Below are 21,969 nucleotides of genomic sequence, written 5' to 3' on the forward strand. Positions count from 1 at the left end.
GCCAGTGCTGGCTGGCTGCCTCACTGCATGCAGGTGGAGGCTGTCGTGATCAGACAAGACAGTGACCATGACCTCATGGCATACATTATAGGAGCTGAGCCCACATTGAGGCAAGGGAGCATCCCTAAGATCCAGAAAATGTAACCACTACTTCTATGTAATTTGTTGAGTCCCTGTATAACACAACAGAAATCTTTTTGACAAAATGAATGTATCTAAATCTCCATTTCAGATATTGAAAAGTTGAGACAGGCAGTGATTATTCTGCCCCTTCATCGACAGCTGCCTGTTGCTAGGTGCCCAGAGCTACAAAGAATGTTAAGACATGACCCCAGCCACCAGGCAAGATGAAGCCACAGCTAATTAGAGCCAAAGTCAGGACCAGCAGGGCAGATGAAGGCTCCCTGAGAACATGGAGATCAGGTTCCCCGCATAAGGAACATGATTGAATTCTGTTCCTTCCATCAACACAACTAATCCCCTCACCTTCACACTTAATCCCACTGCTCTGGGCCCCTCGCTGTCTGTCCCCACTCTGTAAGCCTGGCTGCCTGAGCCTCCCCTGTCTTGATGCTGAGCACGGGTGCCTTCCTGTCTCTGTAGCCCCTCCATCCCCCTCCTCCCTCCTCTCAGCCAGATTAGAGGTCAATTGTTCCGCACCTGGGGCTTCAGCCCTGACCTCAGAGCTGTGCAGCAAACGCTTTGTTGGGTTCTGGAACATGGCTACCTTTGTTGTCTCTTCCAATGGCACCTTCTTCTCAGGTGCCCTGTTATATCTGCCCTTAGAATGACGGCCAAAGATCAGCTTTGGGTCTGGTTCCTGTGAGTGTGTCTGTACCTTTGTGCTGGTACATGTATGTATATAGAAGATGTGTATGTGCATGTGCATGTCAAGCCACAGGTTGGAGTCAGGTGTCTTTATCACTCTCCACTGTATTTTCTGAAGCGGGATCTTTCCTTGGAGCTAAAACTTGTTATCCAGTGTGTGCTGTCAATATCCATTCTCATGTATTACACAGGGCTGGGGATTGAACTCAGGTCCTAATGCCTGCATAGCAAGCATATCAACTAAGCCACCTTAGTTTAGACTAGAGCTTTCCCTCTAGTGAACAGCAAATCAATAGTTTGCACCTTGGTTTTGGACAAGCCTTCTCACGCTCCAGGTTCCAGTCTCTGGTTGATGATGAAACCTGGAGCTATGTCTTCCTGCTACCTGCACAGAGAACCAGAAGGCCACAGTGACAAGAAACACTGGGTAGCATTTCAAGGTGAGAGAGTGTGGAGAAATGGCTCACCTACTTAGTCAATATGAATGGATCCATCTAGCTGGCATCCACCAGTCTGTAGGCATCCACTCCTGCAGGGAAACATTACTCAGGGGCCACAAGAGTTCATGCCACCCTCTCCCTCACCTGTACTGACCTACCTGAATGCTCTGTCGGCCAAGGCAGCTCACCACAAGCAGCAAAATCATCTTTGCCAGAAGTTCCCCGCAAGGTCACCTTTTGGGGGCTGCAGTCATGTTGATCCTTCCATGCTCCGGAATGTGGAGCTGATGACGGGGGCCTGTTCCGCACCTCGATCAGCACTGTCACAGCCGTGGGGCATCTGAAGATGTGACGCTAGCACTGAAAAGGAACTCAGGGATAATGTAGTTTAACTGCTTCCTCCTACAGACTGGGAAGTAGGCCTGGTGAGTGGAGAAGCATCCTTACTGGGAAAATCAGGATGGGGACTCTGCCTATCTAACTGAAAACGGTGCAGAGGCTGGGACAATGGCTCAGCAGTTAACAACGGTGGCAGATTTTGCAGAGGACCTGGGTTTTAGTTCCTGACACCCACATAGCAGCTCCAGGGCATTCAATGCTGTCTTCTGGCCTCTATGGGCACAAGGTACCTACATGGTACACTTATATACATGTAGGCAAAGCAATTATAAAATAAACATAAAAAAAATAATGTGGAGCTATGGGTTCTAAGACTCAGGAAGTAAATGTTATCTATCCAGGGAAGGAAGCCAGCACTGTGTAAAAGGGATGCTACAATCAGAATGGACAGACCCTTTGTGCCAGTTCTTGCTGGAGGTCCTCTATATAAAGTCTGGATGATTGAGACTTTCTAGGGGATGCCCCAATCGCAAGACCCACAAGTGTGTACAGCCCTCAAACACGAGGCAGAACTGTGACCAAAGGAGGGTTGCTTTTTCCAGTCTTGACCACTGTAGGTTATCAATTCAGAATGACCCAGGCAGCTCCATGCAGCTGGCCGATGGACGAGACTCAGGTACCCATCCATCAGCACCACCTTAACACTGACGGTTTCAATTGATTGCTGTACTATTTATTTGAGACAGGGCTTCGTGTAGCTTAGAGTGGCTTCTAACTCCTTATGTAGTCAAAGATGACCTTGAACTCCTGATCCTTCAATCTCTACCTACCAAATGCCAGGATAACAGGCATGAGCCTCCATGCCTGGCTGCTTCCTTTGATGTAATTTCTCATTTCAGGTGTTTATTTCCTATCAGCAAATATTTACTTAGTGCCTCCCAGCAATGGTTTCAGGACAGATGAGGTCTCTGGCCTGGTGCTAAGCGTCTTTGGTTTGGGTGGGTGGGTTGCTCCATGCTTTCTGTTCCAAAGTTAACCCTGATGAAATAGTCCAGTCCACCCCAGGCAACCAGGACACGGGCCATCTTGTCCTTGCTCACTGCTGGCCTTTGCCTTCCTGATGCCGTTGCTTTGCTTTTTTTGTTTTTGTTTTTTTTTTTTTCGAGACAGGGTTTCTCTGTGTAGCCCTGGGTGTCCTGGAACTCACTCTGTAAACCAGGCTGGCCTTGAACTCAGAAATCCACCTGCCTCTGCCTGGGATTAAAGGTGTGTGCCACCACGCCCGGCATGCTTTTTAGACACTTTAAAATATCTAATTCTTCCCTCACTCCAAATTTCTAGTAGGTTCTCATTTCCTACTTGACTGTTTAATCTCCCTTCACCTTCTCCTGTGAACAGGTGTGTTCTAACCCTCACGCCCCCAAGTCTTCTCTCAGTCTTCCCCTTTGCAGCTCTACACCCCTCTTCCACTCAGGACTGGTGGGAGGAGGAGGGCAGCGTTAAGGTAAGGCTCAGATCTGCTCTTATTCCTGGGCAATCCATGTCTGCAAGCCCTTCAGTATAGTAGGCACAAGTGTGCCGGTCTTAGGGCATGGGAGGGTTTCAGGAAGTCCTACTGACAACTGCTCAGGGTTTCTGACTAGAGAAGTGTCTGCCAAGCAGCAGCCACATAAAGGAGCAGCCTAAAAGGAGCTGCCTCCCGGCGAGTGCCCTTCCTTCCAAGCTGGGAGAGCCAGCTCACCTTTACCTGGTCCCCTCAGACGCTCCTTTCTGCCTCTATCACTATGCTAATCCCAAAAGGGATGATTAAATCCCTTAAGTGACACAGTGAGTCCTTCTTGGTCCTCATGATGGTGACAGTTGTCACCCCAACCCCAGACACCTTTTGGACCACCTCTTTTGAGGACAAGTGTCTCTGACTGGCACCTGAAGAAGGAGCACAGGGGTGCCAGCCAGATTGTGAGTGCCAGTTACTCCACTCAGAGAGCATGCCATCCTTGTGGAAGTCAAAAGTTGAGCCAAGTGCCACAGGAAATGCCCTACATTAGTAAGGAAGCCCAGTGGCAGCCCTGTGGACCACAGGTTGAAATGGAGTTGGGCTGGAGGCTCAGAGACACAGGTGCAACTGAGCAGCTAGAGATGACTGGATCCAACTGAAGAGAAAGCCATGAGCCTGGGAGACACTGAGTGGCCAGAAAGTCAGGTTACAGGTACAGTAGTGTTATCAGCTAAGGAGGTTCCACAACTGCACACCAGGCTGTTAGGTGGGCACTGCCACGAGGGCCATTATGGCAATAGCTGGGTATATGCTAAGCCCCTGTGGGCCCTAGTTTGTCTGTGCAAAATGGCACCACAGAGCACACACAAAAATGGCTTTGAGTGTGGAAATAACTGATTCATACTTGATTAGTAAATAAAAAGAAACCCAAAACCATCCACCAAAAAGCCTCCCCCACAGAGGGCCCTGTCCGTCTAAGTAGAGGCTTTATAGAGATGAGGCCTGTGAGCTGCAGAGGGCACAGGTCTGGAGGAAGACTATCATTTGGGCAGTCTGTCTTCAGGGATGCAGGTATACAGCAGTGGAAAGGGGCTGAAGGAGGCAGTTATGAGCCTGACTCTGGTGACGATGCTCATGATCTCTGGGGAGAGAAGGTGGCAAGGGCAAGGGAAGCAATGCCAACAACCAACTCAGCTTATGGTCTACAGCTTAGGAATCAAGGGGCATGGGGGGCTGTCAATCTGCAGTTAAATGCAGAGCCAGTGCTGGCCTCAGTCGTGGAACAGGGAGGCTACGCTACACTGCTGTCAGCTTCTCCACATGCCAGATACGAAAGAACGGTAGGAGCAGGAAGCGTTCCAACGCAGGCGGGGTTCAAGGCACAGAGCAGGAAAGAGAAGGATGGGCTCAGGGCTCTATTACATCTGGCCTGACAGGTGCCTGCCTTGTGTGCTCTACTCTACAGAAAGGATGCCAGGCTGTGTGCTTTTTGTGAGTTTCTTTTCATCTGCTGCCTCAAAATACTAGTCTGGAAAATAATCCTTGTTACTGCAAAGTTGCCAAGAGTCTTGGGAGGGGATTCCCTTCCTTCTAGGAAAGACCAGTCTCCTAGTGCCTTTAGGAATGCAGCACTAACTGACTGAGTCACCACCTATTTTACCCACAAAGCCACAGACCAACAAGTACTGTGCCAGGCCTGGCCAGGCAGGTTCTGTGTCTGGTCAGGTGACACAGCCTCTATGATTATGGGTCGTGCAGGACTTCAATGACCCAGCTAAGGGGTGGCAACCGTGGCACCAGGGAACCACTGAAGTGCTTTGTCTATTTCCCTCCCTCGTGGGTCCTTTCACATCTGCCTTGGCTATACATGAATATTCTTGGCATTTTTGAACCCAAGAGTAAAGCTCAACTTTATTCCTTTAATGTAAAATCCTTTGATTAAATACTTTATTGCCTTAACACACTTTGAGCCAACATCTCTCAAGACTGAAGTAATAAGCATAAAGGTCACCGATGTCGCATAGGAGACGGCTCTGGAAATGTTACAGACTTCTTCCTTGACTAATAAACGGGTAACACGAGTGGTGAGGAACAAGGTCATATGCCAAGTGGTGGGAAATCAAACCCACGGCTCTGTAATCGTCTGCCTCCCTGCCTCTTTTATGGAAGGTTGCCACCACTACATGGGACGGGGAATGGGAGCTTGGGCAGGCTGTCCAGTGAAGTGTGGGTTTTCTACAACTGCCCAGGGAAAGAGAAGAGGCAAGAACCACCCTGAGCTTTGTCTCTGGGAAGGGTCTTTTCAACTAGATGCAACAAGGCACCCTCACACACACCCCTGTACTGGCTGCTCTGAAGAGACAGAGCCTAGTAAGAGCCGTGGAACAGCCTTCTACCAACAGAGGAGGTAGCACCATGAAGACTGCCTGGAGGCTGGCACCAACAGCCTTCATTTTAAGGTGAGGGAACCAGAAGGGCACTGGACAATCACACACACAAAGGCACAGCACAAGACCCAGGGCTCTGGGAAGCCTCCTAGCAGGTTTTGAAGTCCTCTCAGTTCACTCTGGACACCAGTGTTTGATCCCCTTTTCCTAGATTCCCAAAGGAAGACAGGCCTTCTACATGGAATGTCTGTCCAGGCATGGCCTGGCTTTACCTACCAGGATGGATAATGCTGTTTTCAGCATACTCCACTCTCCCCAGGCCCGGTGCGCAGCTCACCATTGCCACCTCTGAGTCCTTCCTCCTCGTGCCCAGTGATTCTGACAGGCTGGAGGTCGGCAGCTCCCACTGCTCAGACCTAAGCTGTTCCCCAAGGAGTGAATCCCGCCTCGCACGCTGCTCACTGCGATGCCCCCCCCCATTAGCTCCCAGCTGTTTGGGGCCTGCTAGCAGCAAATTCAGCTTTAAAATCCTCCCACAGTGTCCCCCACTGTCAGTGCTCCAGACTTAAACAGACTGACTTCTTTCCCCAGGAGCTTTTTGGGGTCTGAATCTAAGGCGGCCAGATACTAGTGGTCCTACGCTTTACTCTGCAGCTCAGTCTCTGTATCTGTAAGCAGAGATGCTTGAAAAGCAACATTTCATTTATTACTTCAGTGCTCAAATACCTGCACTTGCTCTTTAGATCTGCAAGTCAACCCTCCTGAGGTGTATCAGCTCTTCCCTGAGCCTCCCAGAACACCTGCCACAGTGCCTGGATCTCGGGGATAACTTACTGAGCAATAAATATTATCGCCTTTCTCTTCAGCCTGAAGGGCACCGCAAGGGCAGAAACTGTCCACTGTGGTCCCAGGGTTTCACCACACATGAGATTCTAACCAAAACAAAAGTCCTGAGCAGGACTCATGGGCCACGTCCTCCAGGAGCTCAGTCTGTGACATTTGTCAGCGGCAGTATCCATGAAGACTGAATGAATGATAGACAAACCATCACCAGAGAGAGGAAGAAACAACGAGGAGCTCCAACACAGGCAGTGTCTGAGCTCCCATGGCACGGATCAAAGCACACACTATATGCAGGCAGCTCCCTAAGTATCCCACCAGCAACTCAGTTCGGCCACCTTCCTCAACTGGGCTCCAAAAGAGCCCTGGAGTCGGGGGCCAGGGCGGGGGTGGGGAGACTCCCAGATCAACAGGGTTTGGAAAACTATTTGTTTTAGACACCACATTTTACTTATCAGGAAACTGACAGTGGGAACAGGACACCTCCTCACAGGGTCACAATGGCAAAGCAAGGGCAGCAGTGTGAGGCCCGGGAGGCCTAGTGGCCTTCTGCACGGGAAGTCTTGTTGTTTTCCTGAAAGGTACTTTAGGGACAAGGACAGCATTCTAGGTAAGGTGGGAAGCCCTGTGGGCAGAATGAACTCTGACGTGACAAGTACCGTTCAAGGGATGGGCTACCAGCACCCTACTGAAAGGGCCACAGATCTCCGGCCAGAGGCCTATATATAACCCTCAAGCACATGAACTAAACAGAAAGCTGCTTTCCAAGGGAGAGCAAAATAAGCAATGGTCTTGGCCTCACTTAGGATCCAGGTCCTCCACAGGAGAGGGACACAAAAGCCTGTTTGCTTTCGGAACCTGCAGTTGTCTATTTTGCTAAGTCTCCCCACTAGGCTAGAATCATGAGGTCCTAGAGTGTCAGGCTTGTTTGTCCTCACATCTCCAGCAAGCCTCGTACAAGGCCTCTGTGTTTGTTGAACAAACTTGCCTTTCCCTATGCCCAGCTCCTCAGCCTGTCGAGCTCCGTAGAACCTCAGAGAGCTATATACACAGCAAAGACCACACGATGCAGCAAGAGGACAACTGAAGTGGACAGAAAAGACACCCTGAGAATAGTCACTGCAGGTTTTCAAAGAAAACCCCTCTAAAATAGATAATTCTTTTGTAATTTCATTTTTTGTTTAGATAAGGTCTCACTCTGTAGCCCAGGCTGGAGCTACTCAGAGGAATCCTCCTGCCTCAGCTTCCCGAGTGCTGGGATTATAGGTATGAGTGGATTACATACAGATCACAGTTGTCTCTTTGGAAAAGTTATAATCAAGAGGAAACCATAGATCAGCAATGCCAGGAATGCAAAAAAAAAAAAAAAAAAAAAAAAAAAAAGGCAGAAAAATGCAAAAGAGCAGAAGCAAACCCACACAGCCACACAGCTTTCCCCAATAAAGGGAATGTCTGGGGAGGTCACTTGAGCTTCTCTGAAGTCACCAAACCCACCTCAAACACTCCCTCAGCAGCCCTCACCACAGCTCCTGCTGCTCAGGCAGTGTTCCTGCCCTGCTTTCTGAGAGAGCTAGAGGTGTATGCCCAGCACAGGGCACTGACATGTTGTCCCAATTGAGTGTCCCAGGTCACACTCATAGTACCATGGGCACATCTACATCAAGGGACTGGAGTCTCTGCACTTCTAAGCTGTTACCTAAGATATGCTGGGTGGATGACGAGCCTTATTTATTTTTCCAACTGAAATGCCACGAGGGGTTTCACTCATTTTTACTTCAAAAGCAGCATCATAAAAATCCTTGACGATTAGAGCCCCAGCTGTCCCAAGTTGTTTATCGAGGGATCCACTCCTCAAGTCCTATAGAGCAGACAGCTTCAGGCAGGAAGCCATGGGAGCTGAGAAGTGCAAATGGCATCTCTGAAAACTTCCAGACTCCCTCCTGTTAATGCCTGAGCTGCCCCCTGCTTTCCTCCCCAATTCCAGCATCTGTTCTCCAGAGAACAGATCAGATTTTCCAGCTAAGGTACTCTGGCGCCAAGGACTCAGCCCTGTGTGCTTCACCCTGCCCCCCACCAACTCAGAAATCCAACACCATGACCCAAATGGACTGCAGCCACATAAAACCACAAAGTAAAGTTTATAAAGCTTTATTAAACATTTCAAACAGCTGTGGAACGAACACACCAGAAATAAAAGCTTTACAACAGCAGTCCGAGTGTTTCACAAGTGTGGCCTCTAAGTCCCACTCCCCAGAAGCCTGCTTCCAGCTCTGTCCTATGCCTGCCCCCCCCCCCCACTTGCACACAAGAGGGGGAAAGGAGGGGGGTACATTTCCGACTGGAAGAACAACCATGCTGATCCCCAGTGGGTAGGGGCCAGGAGAAAGTCTCATTTGCAAACACTTGTTTCTGAAGCGCAGAGAAAAGCAAACAAGTACCAAGTCACCAAATCTTTCTTCCTGTGTTTTCTTCATAGTGTACAGTCTACGTGCGCAGCAATGAGGAAGCTCCTGGTGGGAGGATGATGGCGACTGCTCCCCTGGGTCTTGTCTGAACCACCTTGGAGTCCACTGTGCTGGTCGCTCTGCAATCCCCATGCTAAATAAAAACTGCAGCAGGACCTACTACAGCTAGCTACTACTACTAAACCTCAAAATCAGAACATATTCAATAAAGCTTCTTCAAAAGGAATATACACATGTATTGGTATGTAAACACACACACAACACACATTCACACATACGTGTGTACATACACGCTGACACTAGTGCACACATACATACAGGGCACATCAAAAATATCCAAACACCTACCAAGGGAATCATGGCTGCTATGAAAAATGTAATACTTTCTCATTCACTCAGCCAGGGACCACTGGGTCTACGAGAATACTGCACATCTCCCTCCTGAAGAGCATGCACTGGAGACATGAGGTGGCCCCTTTAGGTCAGCTGAGAGAGACAGGAGGAAGAGCAAAGGGAGAGAGGCTGGGCTGGAAGGCAGGAGCCCAGATACCCAGGCCAAAGAGCAATGTCTCCCCATCGCTTCTTTCTTAAAAATGAGGCAGAGGAAATACTGGAGGTCTGCAGACAACGAGCAGTTGAGACATGATTCCGTCTCACCTTCTCAAAAGGGAACGAAGGATGAAAAAGCGAGGCTCTCGGGCATCAGCAATCTCTTCAAATTTGAGATAAGTGCAAAAACAAGCCCTGTCTTGGACAGGTGCTCCCCAAAAAAGGAAAGGGGTTGGAAGTGAACCAAGGGGAAAACGGGGAAAGGGGACGAGGAGGGAACGAGGAAGGTCTTGACGAGGAAGGGTTATGGAGGTGACATTGAGACTACACTGTATCCACACAGGTCATATCAAGGGTATAGATTCCCCAAATCAATGAGCAAGGGGGTGGGCCAATCCGTCAGCCGGGACCCAGATGGTGACAGAACACACAACCATAAGACCACCCACGACTACAGGACTCTACAACAGAAGCACCGATCAGTGCCATTATTCACATTGTAAGGATAAAACATCACAGGCCAAAAGGCTCCATTAGGAATGTGGTACCCGCAGGACTGCGGGATTTGAAACTCCAATGCTTTATGACCTATGTCAATGCCTCCCCTCCCGTCTTCTGCTTCCTTGGCAAGCTATCTCGGCAGACGTTAGGTGCCCACAACACCGGGGTCATGGGCTGATTCCGGAAGTGGGGAATCGGAGCAGTGGTACAGGAAACAATTTCCCCAGCAGCTATAGCAGATGAGAAAGAGGGCTGCCAGGAAAACCAAGGCACATATTGTGCAAGGTTTCCGTTCCAGGAGGAAGCTGAGCAGGTAGAAGCCCATGAACATGGAGTGGCTGAACCACAGAGCGGGGTTGAGGGGCTTGGGGATGAGGAGGACGGGCAGCAGCCACTGGAGGCAATACATGATCTCTGCCGGGCAGGGCCTTCACCAAGGCTGCCAGGCACCGCTGCAGGAACCGACCTAATGGGAGCCAGCAGGCACAGGTGGCTGCCCTTCGCTTTCTTCGACTCTCTCTCCAGGAGCTGAGCCGCTGTGCTCTCTGGCTGTCAGCCCGGGATCACCAAGGCAGCAGGGATCCTGAAGAGAAAAGTCAACACAACAAACAGACAAAGGACAGACAGACACACACAAAAAACAAAAAACAACAAACAAAACAAACAAAAAAACAGGAACAAATTGTATACTTATTTGGGAAAATGGATCATGGTTAACAACAGCAAATGTGAATGCCCTTTCCTCCCCACCCACCCATGAATGTCTACTCCTATCCAAATTATTACTTAAAGATAGCCTGCTAGGGTGTGTCTTCCCTAGGCTTCTACTGGGGGATCCCAGGAGGACACGGTCCCCACAGTGGGCTGGCTTTGCCTGGGCCCTGCCCAGCAGAGATCATGTATCGCCTCCTGGGGCTGCAGCCCGTCCTCAAAGGTCCCAGACCTCACAATACCGCCCTGTGGCTGCCACAGGACACCATGGGCTTGGTGTTGTGCCACCGTGTGGTAAGGAAAGGCTCTGTATCTAGTCTCACATCTTGCTGCTACTGAGTGTGGTGGAGTATGCCAATTTTACAACAGTTATCTGTGCACTGCCGACCTGGAGAGGCTAGGCAATGGAACCTCAGATCCTGGCAAGCTATGGGAAGATACAGTAGAAAGCAGCCTGAACCATTGTTTGCCTTTTGCAAATAGTTCAGCATCATTTACCCCAAACCAGCCAACTTCTTTGAAAAATAAATTTTTAAAAAAAGAAAACCAAAACCACAATACCCAAACTCAGTTGGACCATTAAACCTCCATCTTTTACTGACATTGAACAGAAATGGGTCTATGAAAGTATTTAATCAAAATTAATGTCCTATCCAAATAGGGGCAAATACTATTTGGCCTCTGTGCCAAGGAGGCTTGCTGGAGAGGTACTTTCTCCAGCCACTGGGACCGTGGGAACCTTCTACTTGCAGATGGCAATTTGGTCTTGCTACCATTATCGCAATTCACTAAAGATCTATAAGACAACGCTAACAGAGGACACAAGCTTTACTTTGAAACTAGAAGACAGTAGCCACAACCCTACGTGGATGTAGCAAAATCCTATTTTGTGTTCCAGCTGCATAGCGAACTCATACAAAGAACCACCCTGGCTCAGGCAGACCTACTAAGGATTAAGAGAAGGGAGCACAAAAAACAGAGGTCCGTATCTGTCCCGCAGAAAATTTGGTCTACTTCTCCATAAAGCTCGCTCCTTTGGCACACACAAAGCACGCCAATCCTTCCTACATCCCTCCCAGAGTAGATACAATTGCTTTAGCTACGAAGAGCAAGAGTGCCGGTCCAGCTCGGGATCGCAGCCACTACCGCCTGCCGGACAGAGCGGGAACCAACAGTCAGAAAAGATCAAAGATTCTCACAAAACAGCTGGCATGGGTTTAAAATTCACGGACTAGTAGGAATGCAGAAAAAAGGTATACATTTTGCTTTCAGAGAGACTTCTGTAACTTCGGCTTTCCATCCGTATGGAAGGTATATTTTGGCGCGGCACTGGTTACGCGGCATGTAGAATTTGTAGGCTTGGGTGTGTCGAACCAAGAGGCTTGCACCCCTACCCTCATTCTACACTGTAGAGCCACGACTTCCCTCCATTTTACACCGAATTTCAAAAGCGGGCAGAGCAGAATCTTCTGGAACGGTGTTAGAGCGGGCTCAGGAGGTGGGGGTCGGTGTGGAAAGAACAGACGGGATTTTTTTTTCTCTCTTGGCGAATGAGGAGCGCCCCCCATCACCCCTCCTTCTCAACATCCCCCAAGCGCGCATGCGCACTTAGGTGGCAAGAGGGTACTTAAGGCACGGCCACCGGGGCTGCGGCATTGCGCCCAGCAGCGGACTCCGAGACCAGTAGACCTCGGCGAACCCTTGCTCTCGACCACCCACCCACTTTCGGAACCATGGCCGCAGTGGCAGCAGCCTCGGCAGAACTGCTCATCATCGGCTGGTACATCTTCCGCGTGCTGCTGCAGGTGAGTATGTACCCGGGCTTTGGGTGGGAGAGGGCACCCGAAACGCGCCCCGGGACCCCTTAATCCATATCGCGATTGCCGCCCCTACCCAACCCATCCTATCCCAATTGCCGCAATCCCTGTGTACCAAAGTGCCGCGGTGGTACTATTTGTCCCCGCCCGTTCCCGTGCCCACATCCTCGCGCAGACCCTGTCCCCAGTGCGCCCGCGCCCAGCCGGGAACAAAGACTCAGGGGTGCGGCGGTCGCCCGCTGCGGACGATCGCGACCAACGCGGTAAGAAATACCCGCTATATTCAGGCTCGATCCCAGGAGGGAGGCGGGGCACTTGTGTGCTGTGAAACTTTACAGTTCGCACAACAGAAAATTTTCACCTTAAAAAATTGCGCAATGCAGGAAATTTTCTTTTAAATACACTATGTACACACATATAACACTTGGGTGGGTGAAAAAGAAGTTAGAAAATGGCACTCCTCAGGAAAAATAACAAAAAGAATCTCAATAAGGGGGAAAGGGAGGAAATAGAGAAAACGCGCATTGCAGGAAAAATAAGCCAGACAAAGGCACTTACTAGGAGAAAAATGGATTAGATAAAAGTGCATTGGAAAAGAAACAAAGAAACGAAAAAAAAAAAAAAAAAAACCGAATTGGAAACACACTAGAGAAAAAAATGCCCCTTGCAGGACAAAAACGGAAGGGGAAAGAACATTTTCAAAAAAAAAAAAAAAAGAAAGAAAGAAAGAAAAAGAAAAAAGAAAGAAAGAAAGAAAGAAAGGGGCAAATCATTTTATGGAAAAAGAGAGTGCGCGATATCGCGCGCAAAAGTGCTTCTCTTAAAGCCAAACTGGAAGAAAGCGCTTTGTGCAAAAAAAAACTATCTACCCCAAGAGCTCCCTTTGCAGGAATCCTGCTAAAGGAATCCTTTGCCAAAGGAATCGCATATTTCCTTCAAGGTGTTCCTGGAATGCTGCATTTACTGGGTAGGATTCGCTTTTCGAAATCCTCCAGGGACACAGCCCATTGCGAGAAGTGAGGTATACTTAAGTTGTGGGTCCAATCAGCTTGCAGCCATGCAGCTCTCAGCACAGTTGGAAAAGCTCCAGCTGCCCTGACTGGTGGACAAGCTGTGCCTCGGCCGCCACTCCAGGCTATGCTGGACAGGCGGGCGGGGCAGGGGGCGGGGCCGGGCGGGCAAAGCAGCAGCAGCAAGCAGCAGTAGCAGCAGTAGCACACAGGATCATGGGTACTTCTCTAAGGGTGGGTCCTGGGTCTCTCACCGCAGGTGTTCAGGTACTCCCTGCAGAAGCTGGCGCACACGGTGTCCCGGACCGGGCGGCAGGTGCTGGGGGAGCGCAGGCAGCGAGCCCCCAACTGAGGCCCCAGCTCCCAGCCCTGGGCGGCCGTGTCATCAGGTGCTCCTGTGCTTCTCGACCAGCATGGGAGCCAGTGCCGCGCAGGAATGGGGGGTCCCCTGTGTTCCCTCGTCAGAGGAGCACTTGCCAAGGTCAGTGAGGGGCCGGTAGGCCCCCAGAAAAGCAGCACCGACAATGATGAAGATATCAGTTCCCTTCCCAGCCCCTTTGCCCCTGTCCCACTACCGGCGGGTGGGAGAGGAGGGGGGAAGAGGGGAGCAACCCTCGAGATATGGGCGTAGGCACCACATTCTGATCTGGACCAAGTCGGAACAGTACCATCTCAGCCGCACAAGATCCTACCATGAAGATCGAACAGCCCATCAACCAGCAGAATGGACATTCTGACATCACCAGCTGAAGCCCTACATCTCGGTGCAGAAGAGAAAGTGTCAACTGTGTGCAGCATGGGGGGAGTGGAGGGCGTGGGTGGTGGAGGAAGAGGGTTAAGAAAACTAGTGGGGCCCCCTTGCTGCCCCTTGCCTATGGCACACATATTCCTGCCTTGCTCCCTCATTTCCCCTTTTCCCCCCGCCTTCGAAAGCCCTCCCCAAAATGTGTCACTTGATTTGGATATATTCAACCAGTAATTGAATCCCACCTTTACCAAAACACGTTCTCTAACCCCCGGCCCTTCACTGATCTTGCTTATCCCTGGTCTCACGCAGCAGTTGTGGTCAATATTGTGGTAGTCGCTAATTGTACTGGTTTAAGTGTGCATTAGTAGTGTCTCCCCAGCTAGATTGTAAGCTCCTGGAGACAGGGACCACCTCCACCAAAAATAAAAAAATGGACCTCTCCTGTCTTGTAGTGTCCTAGGACCCTGCAGGGCAGTGGGGGTGCACCAAAAAGTTCTTTTGTGGCTTCTTTTGCGACTGCGTCACATTATCCATAAAGCTGGGCAATGTACTCATTGTGGAGGGGCACACCACTTGGAATGGGGAGGGGGACCACAAGAAGACAAGAATAAACTGAGATGCCCATATCTGCCTCATTTAAATCTGTCCTGAGATAAAGGACTATTTCTCATCCGCAATGAGAAGAGTGGAATTCATCTGTCCCAGAATAAGGGACATTTTCCCTTCCCCACGATGATGGGTGAATTTATTTGGTGGTGCCGAGATAAGGTACCATGGCAGGTTTTCTATCTGGGAAAGATGGAGAGAAAATAACTGGGACTGGCCCTCTAAATGGAATACTAAGGGTCATACGGGTTAATTTAAGAATATAAAGCTATACCACAGATCTCTCTACCCAGGAGCCCCAGGAAATGAATGCTGGGCAAGAAGAGGGGGTGGTGGCTGGGACAATGAGCATGAGGTGTGGCTTGGCCCCTCCTCCACCAAGCTTAATGCTCCAGACCCCAGGATCACCCTAAGGCTGGCCATCCTGTCTTGATTTTCCAACCCTCCAGCTGGACACTCCCTCTCTTAGTTTTCTCAGTTCATCCCTAAGGGCCTTATCAGATCGATAGCTTGCCTTTTCCCCTCCCATTGCAGCAGGGAGGGTGGGCTGGCCCCTTAGTTCCCTTTCTTGGTTAGCCAGAGCTGTTCACAAGTGTCAGCTGACTGCCTCACCAAATGGTCCTGCCACCTGTTAAGCCTCATTTCTGGCTTTACCCGTCCCTGTCTCTGCACACCTGCTCCTATGCCAATGAGTTAGAAGGTCACCAGTCTCTCTTGCTATTTCCTCAAACTTCCTAGTCCTGGTCATCACATTACACACTCAGGTGCACAAAGCACCTCAAAGTTCTTGAACCCTGACCTGCAGATCCCCCAAGAAACCCTGATTTTCAAATCAATCACTGGCACCTCCCTCTTCTGCAGGGACTTTATAGTCTCATTCAGCACTAGGGAATTACGGGGGAAAGTAGCACAGATTTTGGTGTGGCCTTGGCTTTTCCACCCAGCCAGGTTGCTTTTAGTTCCCTACTAAGGTCCAGATGAGCCCCATACACATCAGAGAGGCGGGATTCCACAGGACTTGGATGTGAAACCCATTCCAAGGCGCGGTCTTCCTTAGCAGGGTAGATACAGCTGCTGCTAAGGCCTGAAGTCAGGTCAGGTCCTGTGCCTGCCCCGTAGTTACTCATCTGCAGTCAGTGGCTACCTCCTTTATGGTTAGAAACTTCTGTGGTTTGCCATACTAAACTCATTGAACCTTGAGTACATATACAACACAGGTTCCAAAGGAAGGTTGACTCTCCCCTTGGAGATCTGGAGTGGGGGGCCTGATGTCACTCTATTGTTCCATGTTCTAACGTCAGCCCAAATTAGATGCCAGCTGAGTACACAAAAGCCAAACCAGGGAGAAAGGAGTCTGGCTACTCTGGTCATAGCATATCCTGTGCCCATCCCTAAGCCAGGAGGCTACTACTGGTAACTCCAGGGCTTTCCAGATGATCTTGGTAAAACCTTTTTCTTCCATCTATTATCCAGCAGTGATGAGTGTAGGTGGAGTCTTCAAGGCGCCCTGGTGACCCTGAGAATGTGAATGTCTACTACCCACTTTCTTCTCCCACTCCACACCCTTTTGTCCTGACAGCAAACTAAACCCTCCAGAGGAGGCAGGAATGTGTTCGTGCCCTTTCTTTGTGTCAAACCTGCAAGCCTGATACAAAACCACCTTGTTTATACAATGCTTCCACAAGCTATGCATTAAAACATTTTATTCTCACATAAAGCAATGGGATGTGTCTTTATTGCAAAGTCCTTAGTACACAGAACTAAATATCCCTTTTTCTTAAAGAGGTTGCTACCTCCAAAGAGGAGCAAAGGTGGAGAAGGTGAAGTGGAACAGCTTTATGGGAATCTAGCAACACACGAGATTCCAGGCACTAATGCCAGAGAAGGCCTGACCAGCTCAAGCTCAGTAGGGTGGAGGTTACTAAGTACCAAAACTTTTAGAGATGTGGGTTCTAGGAGACTTTTAAGTCTATCTGTAAAGTAACTGAATTGTGACTGAAATGTATCTGAGGGACAGGACAGGAATTAAGATTTTTGGCTTTGACTCTGGGGCTGGCCAAAGACAGCTTAATTACACAGAGGTTTTGAAGGAAGCAGGCTCGCTGCTGACTCCTTACTAGATATCTACTTTCAAACTTGGATCGCTTCAGGAGCCAACATCCCAAAGGGCGAGCCTCTGAGCTGGCAGCTAATCTTCCCCAGGAGATTTAAATGTGTATACACAAACATAAGACTAATTTACCAAAGTCTCTTTTTTCAGGTGACCACTGACTTCTTCCATATGCCTGAGAGACAATGTTTGCCACAATCTTCTCTGGAAATAATCCTGTCCCCCTCCCTCCACAGGGCTCATACCACACCAGGATACAGATTCCTGAACATTCCCAGGGCAGAGCCAGAAGACAGAGAGGAAGGCAATACAGGGCTCTTGGTAAATCACACAGTCACAAGCTTGAATGGAATGCGTGTATTTCAAAGAGAACAAGTAAAAAGGGCAGCCTAACTCTCATCCCCCTAGAAATAACAGGTAAGAAGTTAAAGTGTTCTGTCAACAACTTTAAGATGACCATTTTCAGATCGAGAATTGATCTGGTTCCTGGAAACTGACCAAGGTTCCAGAAATCCAATCTTTAAACAGGAACTCTGGCCATTAATGAATCTTGACTTAAAAGAAACAAGCCAGCTCAATCTAATGCTTGCCAGGGGCACATAAAATGGAACTTTTTTTGGGTCCTGGCTTTGGTGTTGCAGTTCAGATGGCTGACAGGATGGCTGGACCATGTCAGACAGGGCAGAGCTGTCCCCAATATATCAGTTCCCTGAAAGGGACAAAGAAGATCCGAACCTATAAACAGAAATAACCTATAAACTAGAACGGGCCCCAGTTTCCCAAGTAAAAAGAGACAAGAGACTTAGAAGAAACCTAAAGGTGGTTTGGCAGAGAAAGGAAAAAAAAAAAAAAATCGACTGTCCCCATCCCCCATTCTTCCTTTCCAGCCAGGCACTCCGTTCCTTCTGCTGCCCTTGAGTGCCACTCCCCACAAACTGGAGAGGGAACCGGTGTCCAGACTCGACGAAAAGTTGGTGGAAGTGAGAAGCACACGGGACCCGTAGCAGATGGTCACCCTATCACTCCGGACACAAAAGAGAGCGTTCGGGGCCCACTTCTACTTTCTCCCCACACTCCTTCGGATAAGGGTGGGGGAAGAAAAAGAAAAAAAAAGGGGGGGGGGAGAGAAACTGAAGTGGCGAGGAAAGAGTGTCCAGCCTCCCAGAAGCTGAGCCCCTCGCCAAGGTCCGGAACAGAGGAGGTGGTGGTCGCGCCCGCCCCTCCCAGCCCCGTCCCGGGAGCGCGCTGACCTTGGAGGCCAGAGTGACAGCTAAGGAACCCCGGAACCCACCCAAGGGACGGGAAGGGACCACCCCCAAGGCCCAGGTTGGGACGAAAAGGGGAGGTCATCTGACGCCAGACAAGGGTGCGCCCGACCCCGGCCGCGCGGAAAGCCCCGGCGAGAGGCCAAGCGACGCCTAAGGTGACCCCGGAGGGCTAACATGGCGGCGCGGCCGCACCGAGCGCTCTCACCCTGCCCAGGCGGGCGACGCCACGATACCTGCGAGCCCCACCATGGCACTGCCGCCACTGTCGCCGTCGCCGCCGCTGCTTGCCTCCACCTTAGCTCGCCACCAACGCCGCAGGAGCTGGGGAGACGCCCCCTTCGTCTTCTAGTGGAGCGGTCCAAGGACCCCCGGTCCAGAACCGAGCTGTCTTCTGAGAACGCCTGACAAACTGGCTCAAAGCGAGGCTACTCTCAGACACTCTCCCCTCAGTATCCGCCACGAAATGTCCTTTCTGAGTTTTTAGTAGACTTGAATAAAATTATGGGGCGCTAAGGTCTTCAAACCCGTGGAATATTTGGTCAGGCGTATCTTAGGCAGCCCCGAACCTCCGGCCCATGGTCCCCTTCATGCATATGCAGCAGATTGTGATTCTTACTCTTTGAGAGCTCCGCGGGCGAGCGAGGTGTAGTTACGCTGATGAGCGTAACTCCGCAGAATCCTTAGCACCTTGTGATTTGTGTACTTTGGGAAAACTTCTCGTGGCTCAGATCTGGCCCTTCAACCACGGGCTGAGGACGTGCTTCCTCCTTGGTGAGGAAATGGCTTGCCCCAGGCTTGTTAATGTCTAGATGAGTCAGTGTGGTCACTTACTAGCTTATTAGCCACGTTCCTGACCTCATACTGTGCGCAAGCGCAGTGCTAGAGGCTAAGGAGGTACAATTCTACTCCTGACCCCAATTTTCTCAGTCACCAGGGTGAGAGTGAGTGTCGGGGGATAGTGGAGAGACTACCACCCAGTAACCACTTGTAGTCGCACCAGTACATGATTTGTAATTAGGCATCGTGGAAGGCACTAGGAGGCAAAGTAAAGAGAGGAGAAATGAGTGGAATCCTGGTGTCTGGAGTGGGCGAGGGTTGGGGCCGTCTTAGGCATATTGAGTTTGTGCATTGTGTGAGTGAGGGGTCTTGTTCCAGACATGGAGGTGACAACCCTAAGGGTGGAAGGTGAACAAGGAATATGACAGGTACCTTGGTCATGAATTTGAATTTTTGTCTTGAGAGACATGGGAAGCTATGTTCTTCGAGGCAATGAAAAGAAATCTGGGTCTCTCCGAGGCCATTGACTTTCAGGGTTAGAAAACATGAAAGTGAGGTTTGGGACAGGAAGCCAGTTAAGCAACCAGAACATCTTTCCAGACACAAAGTCATGGTGACTCAGACAGGTAGTGACTAAGGGAGCTAGAAGAGATCATATCAAACTGGGTGCGGGAAGCACATACTGAGGCACAGGCATTGACTCCTAAGCTGTGGCTGTAGGGATGAAGAAGAGGTGAAGAGCCCTTGGCCAGGGTGGAAAGGCCCGAAGACAGGCTGCTAGGGGACAATCAGAAGTGGGACAGAGAACTCAGTAGCGGAAATGCCTGGGCACACCGTGGATGGAGAGAGTGGACCTGTATAAGGGCTGGTGGGCCTCCCTCAGCACACGGGTCTTGGTAGTGTCTAGAAGCCAAGGGGATCCAAGGCAGGAAGGAAGGAGGCCAATGGTGATCTAGGGAGGAGCTGGGAAAGGAACTGCAGAAGCGGGGTGCAGCAGACTCTCTTGTCCCTACTGCCACAGGCTGGTCCATGAAGCAGGGGTTCCGTGGAGTGGAGCTGGCTGGTGCTGACTCACGTGGGAGACTTTGGACACCTTGGATTCGGGAATGAGATGGCTCTGTAGCCTGTTCTTCATGTTGCCTCTCTCTCTCTTTCTTTCTTTCTTTCTTTCTTTCTTTCTTTCTTTCTTTCTTTCTTTCTTTCTTAACAGTAAATTACTGCCTTAAAAAGGAGGGGCTGGCGAGATGGCTCAGTGGTTAAAAGCACCGACTGCTCTTCCGAAGGTTCTGAGTTCAAATCCCAGCAACCACATGGTGGCTCACAACCATCTGTAATGAGATCTGATGCCCTCTTCTGGTGCATCTGAAGACAGCTACAGTGTACTTAGATATAATAATAAAAAATAAATCTTAAAAAAAAAAAAAAAAAGGAAATGAGTGGCCGGGCGTGGTGGTGCACACCTTTAATCTCAGCACTCAGGAGGCAGAGGCAGGCAGATTTCTGAGTTTGAGGCCAGCCTAGTCTACAAAGTGTGTTCCAGAACAGCCAGAGCTACACAGAGAAACCCTGTCTCAAAAAACAACAACAAACAACAACAAAAAACAAAAACAAAAAAAAAAAAAAAAAGGAAATGAGTGGCGGATACATGGAATGGCTTGGTGTCTCAGAGGACCTGGGTTTCTTCCAACACTCTGTTATCCTTCAGTTCATGGGCACAAGATGATCCCAGTTCCAGGTGTCACACCTGAGCGGGGATGGGTTGAGACCACAGCGGGTTGGGCTGTGACCCTCATGTTTAATTGCTTATGAGTCCTTTACCTGTACCTGGTTTTCTGTCATCTAACAACAGAAGAAAACAGAGGGCCAGGGAGCTCTTGTTAAATGAATAGCGGTCTGAGCACTGAATGGGGGCAACTCAAATTACTGCCTGAAAACAGAAGAGCTGTTATCGCACTTACAGGATTTTGATAGGTTATTTCTCTGCCGCCAGTGAAATGAGCCAATTCAAGCCAGATTAGAATATTTTGAAGGCAGGTTTATTGGGAAGCTGCTCTCTGGTGAATTCACTGGCCCTAAGGAACGAGGCCGGAAAAGTCCCCATGGGGAGTGGGAGACAGAAGGGAAGGAGAAAGGGACGGAGGGAAAGAGAGAGCTCGAGGGAGCAAAATGTCTGGATTTCTATAGGGAGGAGCCACTGAGGGAAGAGCAGCCCAGCCCCTGGGCTGGAAAGTTCAGGGTTGGGGGCCAGGAGGGGACTGAGGGATGCTGGGAGAACCTGGAGGCCAGGTCTGTTTTGATATGTAAATTATGTACCCTGGTCCTGGGGTGGTCCCAAACCAGTTTTAGCTCAGTTTTCTAGAGCTGGAGTGTAGAGGAGGTGTGTGGGGAGCCTGTGGATGCTGCACCATAGTATGAGGGACTTGAGCAGCATCCTCATATTTGGGCCTTAGAACCAATCCCCTCTGACACACATATTTTATGCATAAATGTAACAAACCACTAAAGCACTACAGATTAATCTGACATATACAGGATGCGGGTTAGAAAGAGCTGGACCCACACCAGTGCAAAAAGCAGGATCCCATTGTCTAGCTCAAGAGTTGATGATACTGAACAGAGGTGATAGCAATCAAATTAGTGGGTTCAGGGGGTCTGGAGGGGAAGGGACCAAGCAAAGACTTGGCTCAGGTCTCAAGGGAAACATTCGATGGTCCTATAAAAAATTAAAAAAAAAAAAAAAAAAAAAGGAAAAGCATATTTTAAAAGACCCTGCTGGGGAATGTTTTCGGTCATTGTGTATTCAGACACTGATTTCTGAATCCAGAGATCTGGTTGCAATCTGGACTTTGGTGTTGTCATTATTATGAAATAGGAATTGAGACTCAGTATGTTGTAAAACATTGTATCCCAGAATCTTCTGATTGTTTAAAATAAAGGGCTGAGCAGCTTACAGCTGGGCAGGAAAGGAAAAGGTGGTACCTCTGTGCTCAGAGAGAGGGAGCCAGTCTCAGGTGGGGAACCAGGGAGTGGCCGTCACTGGGAAGCCGAAGAAGAAGGAGGTGTTGTCAAGGCAAG

The 21,969-nt window shown here is 49.8% G+C and overlaps 2 protein-coding genes across 7 annotated transcripts; one reads left to right on the plus strand and one right to left on the minus strand.

The window, feature by feature from the left end:
* Nucleotides 1–8,464: 8,464 nt before the first annotated feature.
* On the minus strand, nt 8,465–18,464 carry Blcap (bladder cancer associated protein). Of its 2 annotated transcripts, none has more exons than NM_016916.3 (2): nt 18,351–18,464; nt 8,465–10,430 (listed from the first exon to the last, which is right to left on the minus strand). In NM_016916.3, the coding sequence occupies exon 2, from the start codon at nt 10,254–10,256 to the stop codon at nt 9,993–9,995; it is 264 nt and encodes an 87-aa protein (NP_058612.3). In that variant the 5' UTR covers nt 10,257–10,430; nt 18,351–18,464; the 3' UTR covers nt 8,465–9,992. The 2 variants fall into 2 exon arrangements, with proteins under 2 accessions (NP_058612.3, NP_001342355.1); NM_001355426.1 differs by having other exon boundaries at nt 18,323–18,464.
* On the plus strand, nt 12,181–14,628 carry Nnat (neuronatin). Of its 5 annotated transcripts, none has more exons than NM_001291128.1 (3): nt 12,181–12,363; nt 12,551–12,638; nt 13,645–14,628. In NM_001291128.1, exons 1-3 carry the CDS (start codon nt 12,292–12,294, stop codon nt 13,872–13,874), a joined length of 390 nt encoding a protein of 129 aa, NP_001278057.1. In that variant the 5' UTR covers nt 12,181–12,291; the 3' UTR covers nt 13,875–14,628. The 5 variants fall into 5 exon arrangements, with proteins under 5 accessions (NP_001278057.1, NP_035053.1, NP_001278058.1 ...); NM_010923.3 differs by lacking the exon at nt 12,551–12,638 and adding an exon at nt 13,316–13,396; NM_001291129.1 differs by lacking the exon at nt 12,551–12,638 and adding an exon at nt 13,316–13,391.
* Nucleotides 18,465–21,969: the final 3,505 nt, after the last annotated feature.

The sequence above is a fragment of the Mus musculus genome, chromosome 2 (assembly GCF_000001635.26).
Source record: "Mus musculus strain C57BL/6J chromosome 2, GRCm38.p6 C57BL/6J".
In the NCBI taxonomy this organism is placed as follows: Eukaryota; Metazoa; Chordata; class Mammalia; order Rodentia; family Muridae; genus Mus; species Mus musculus.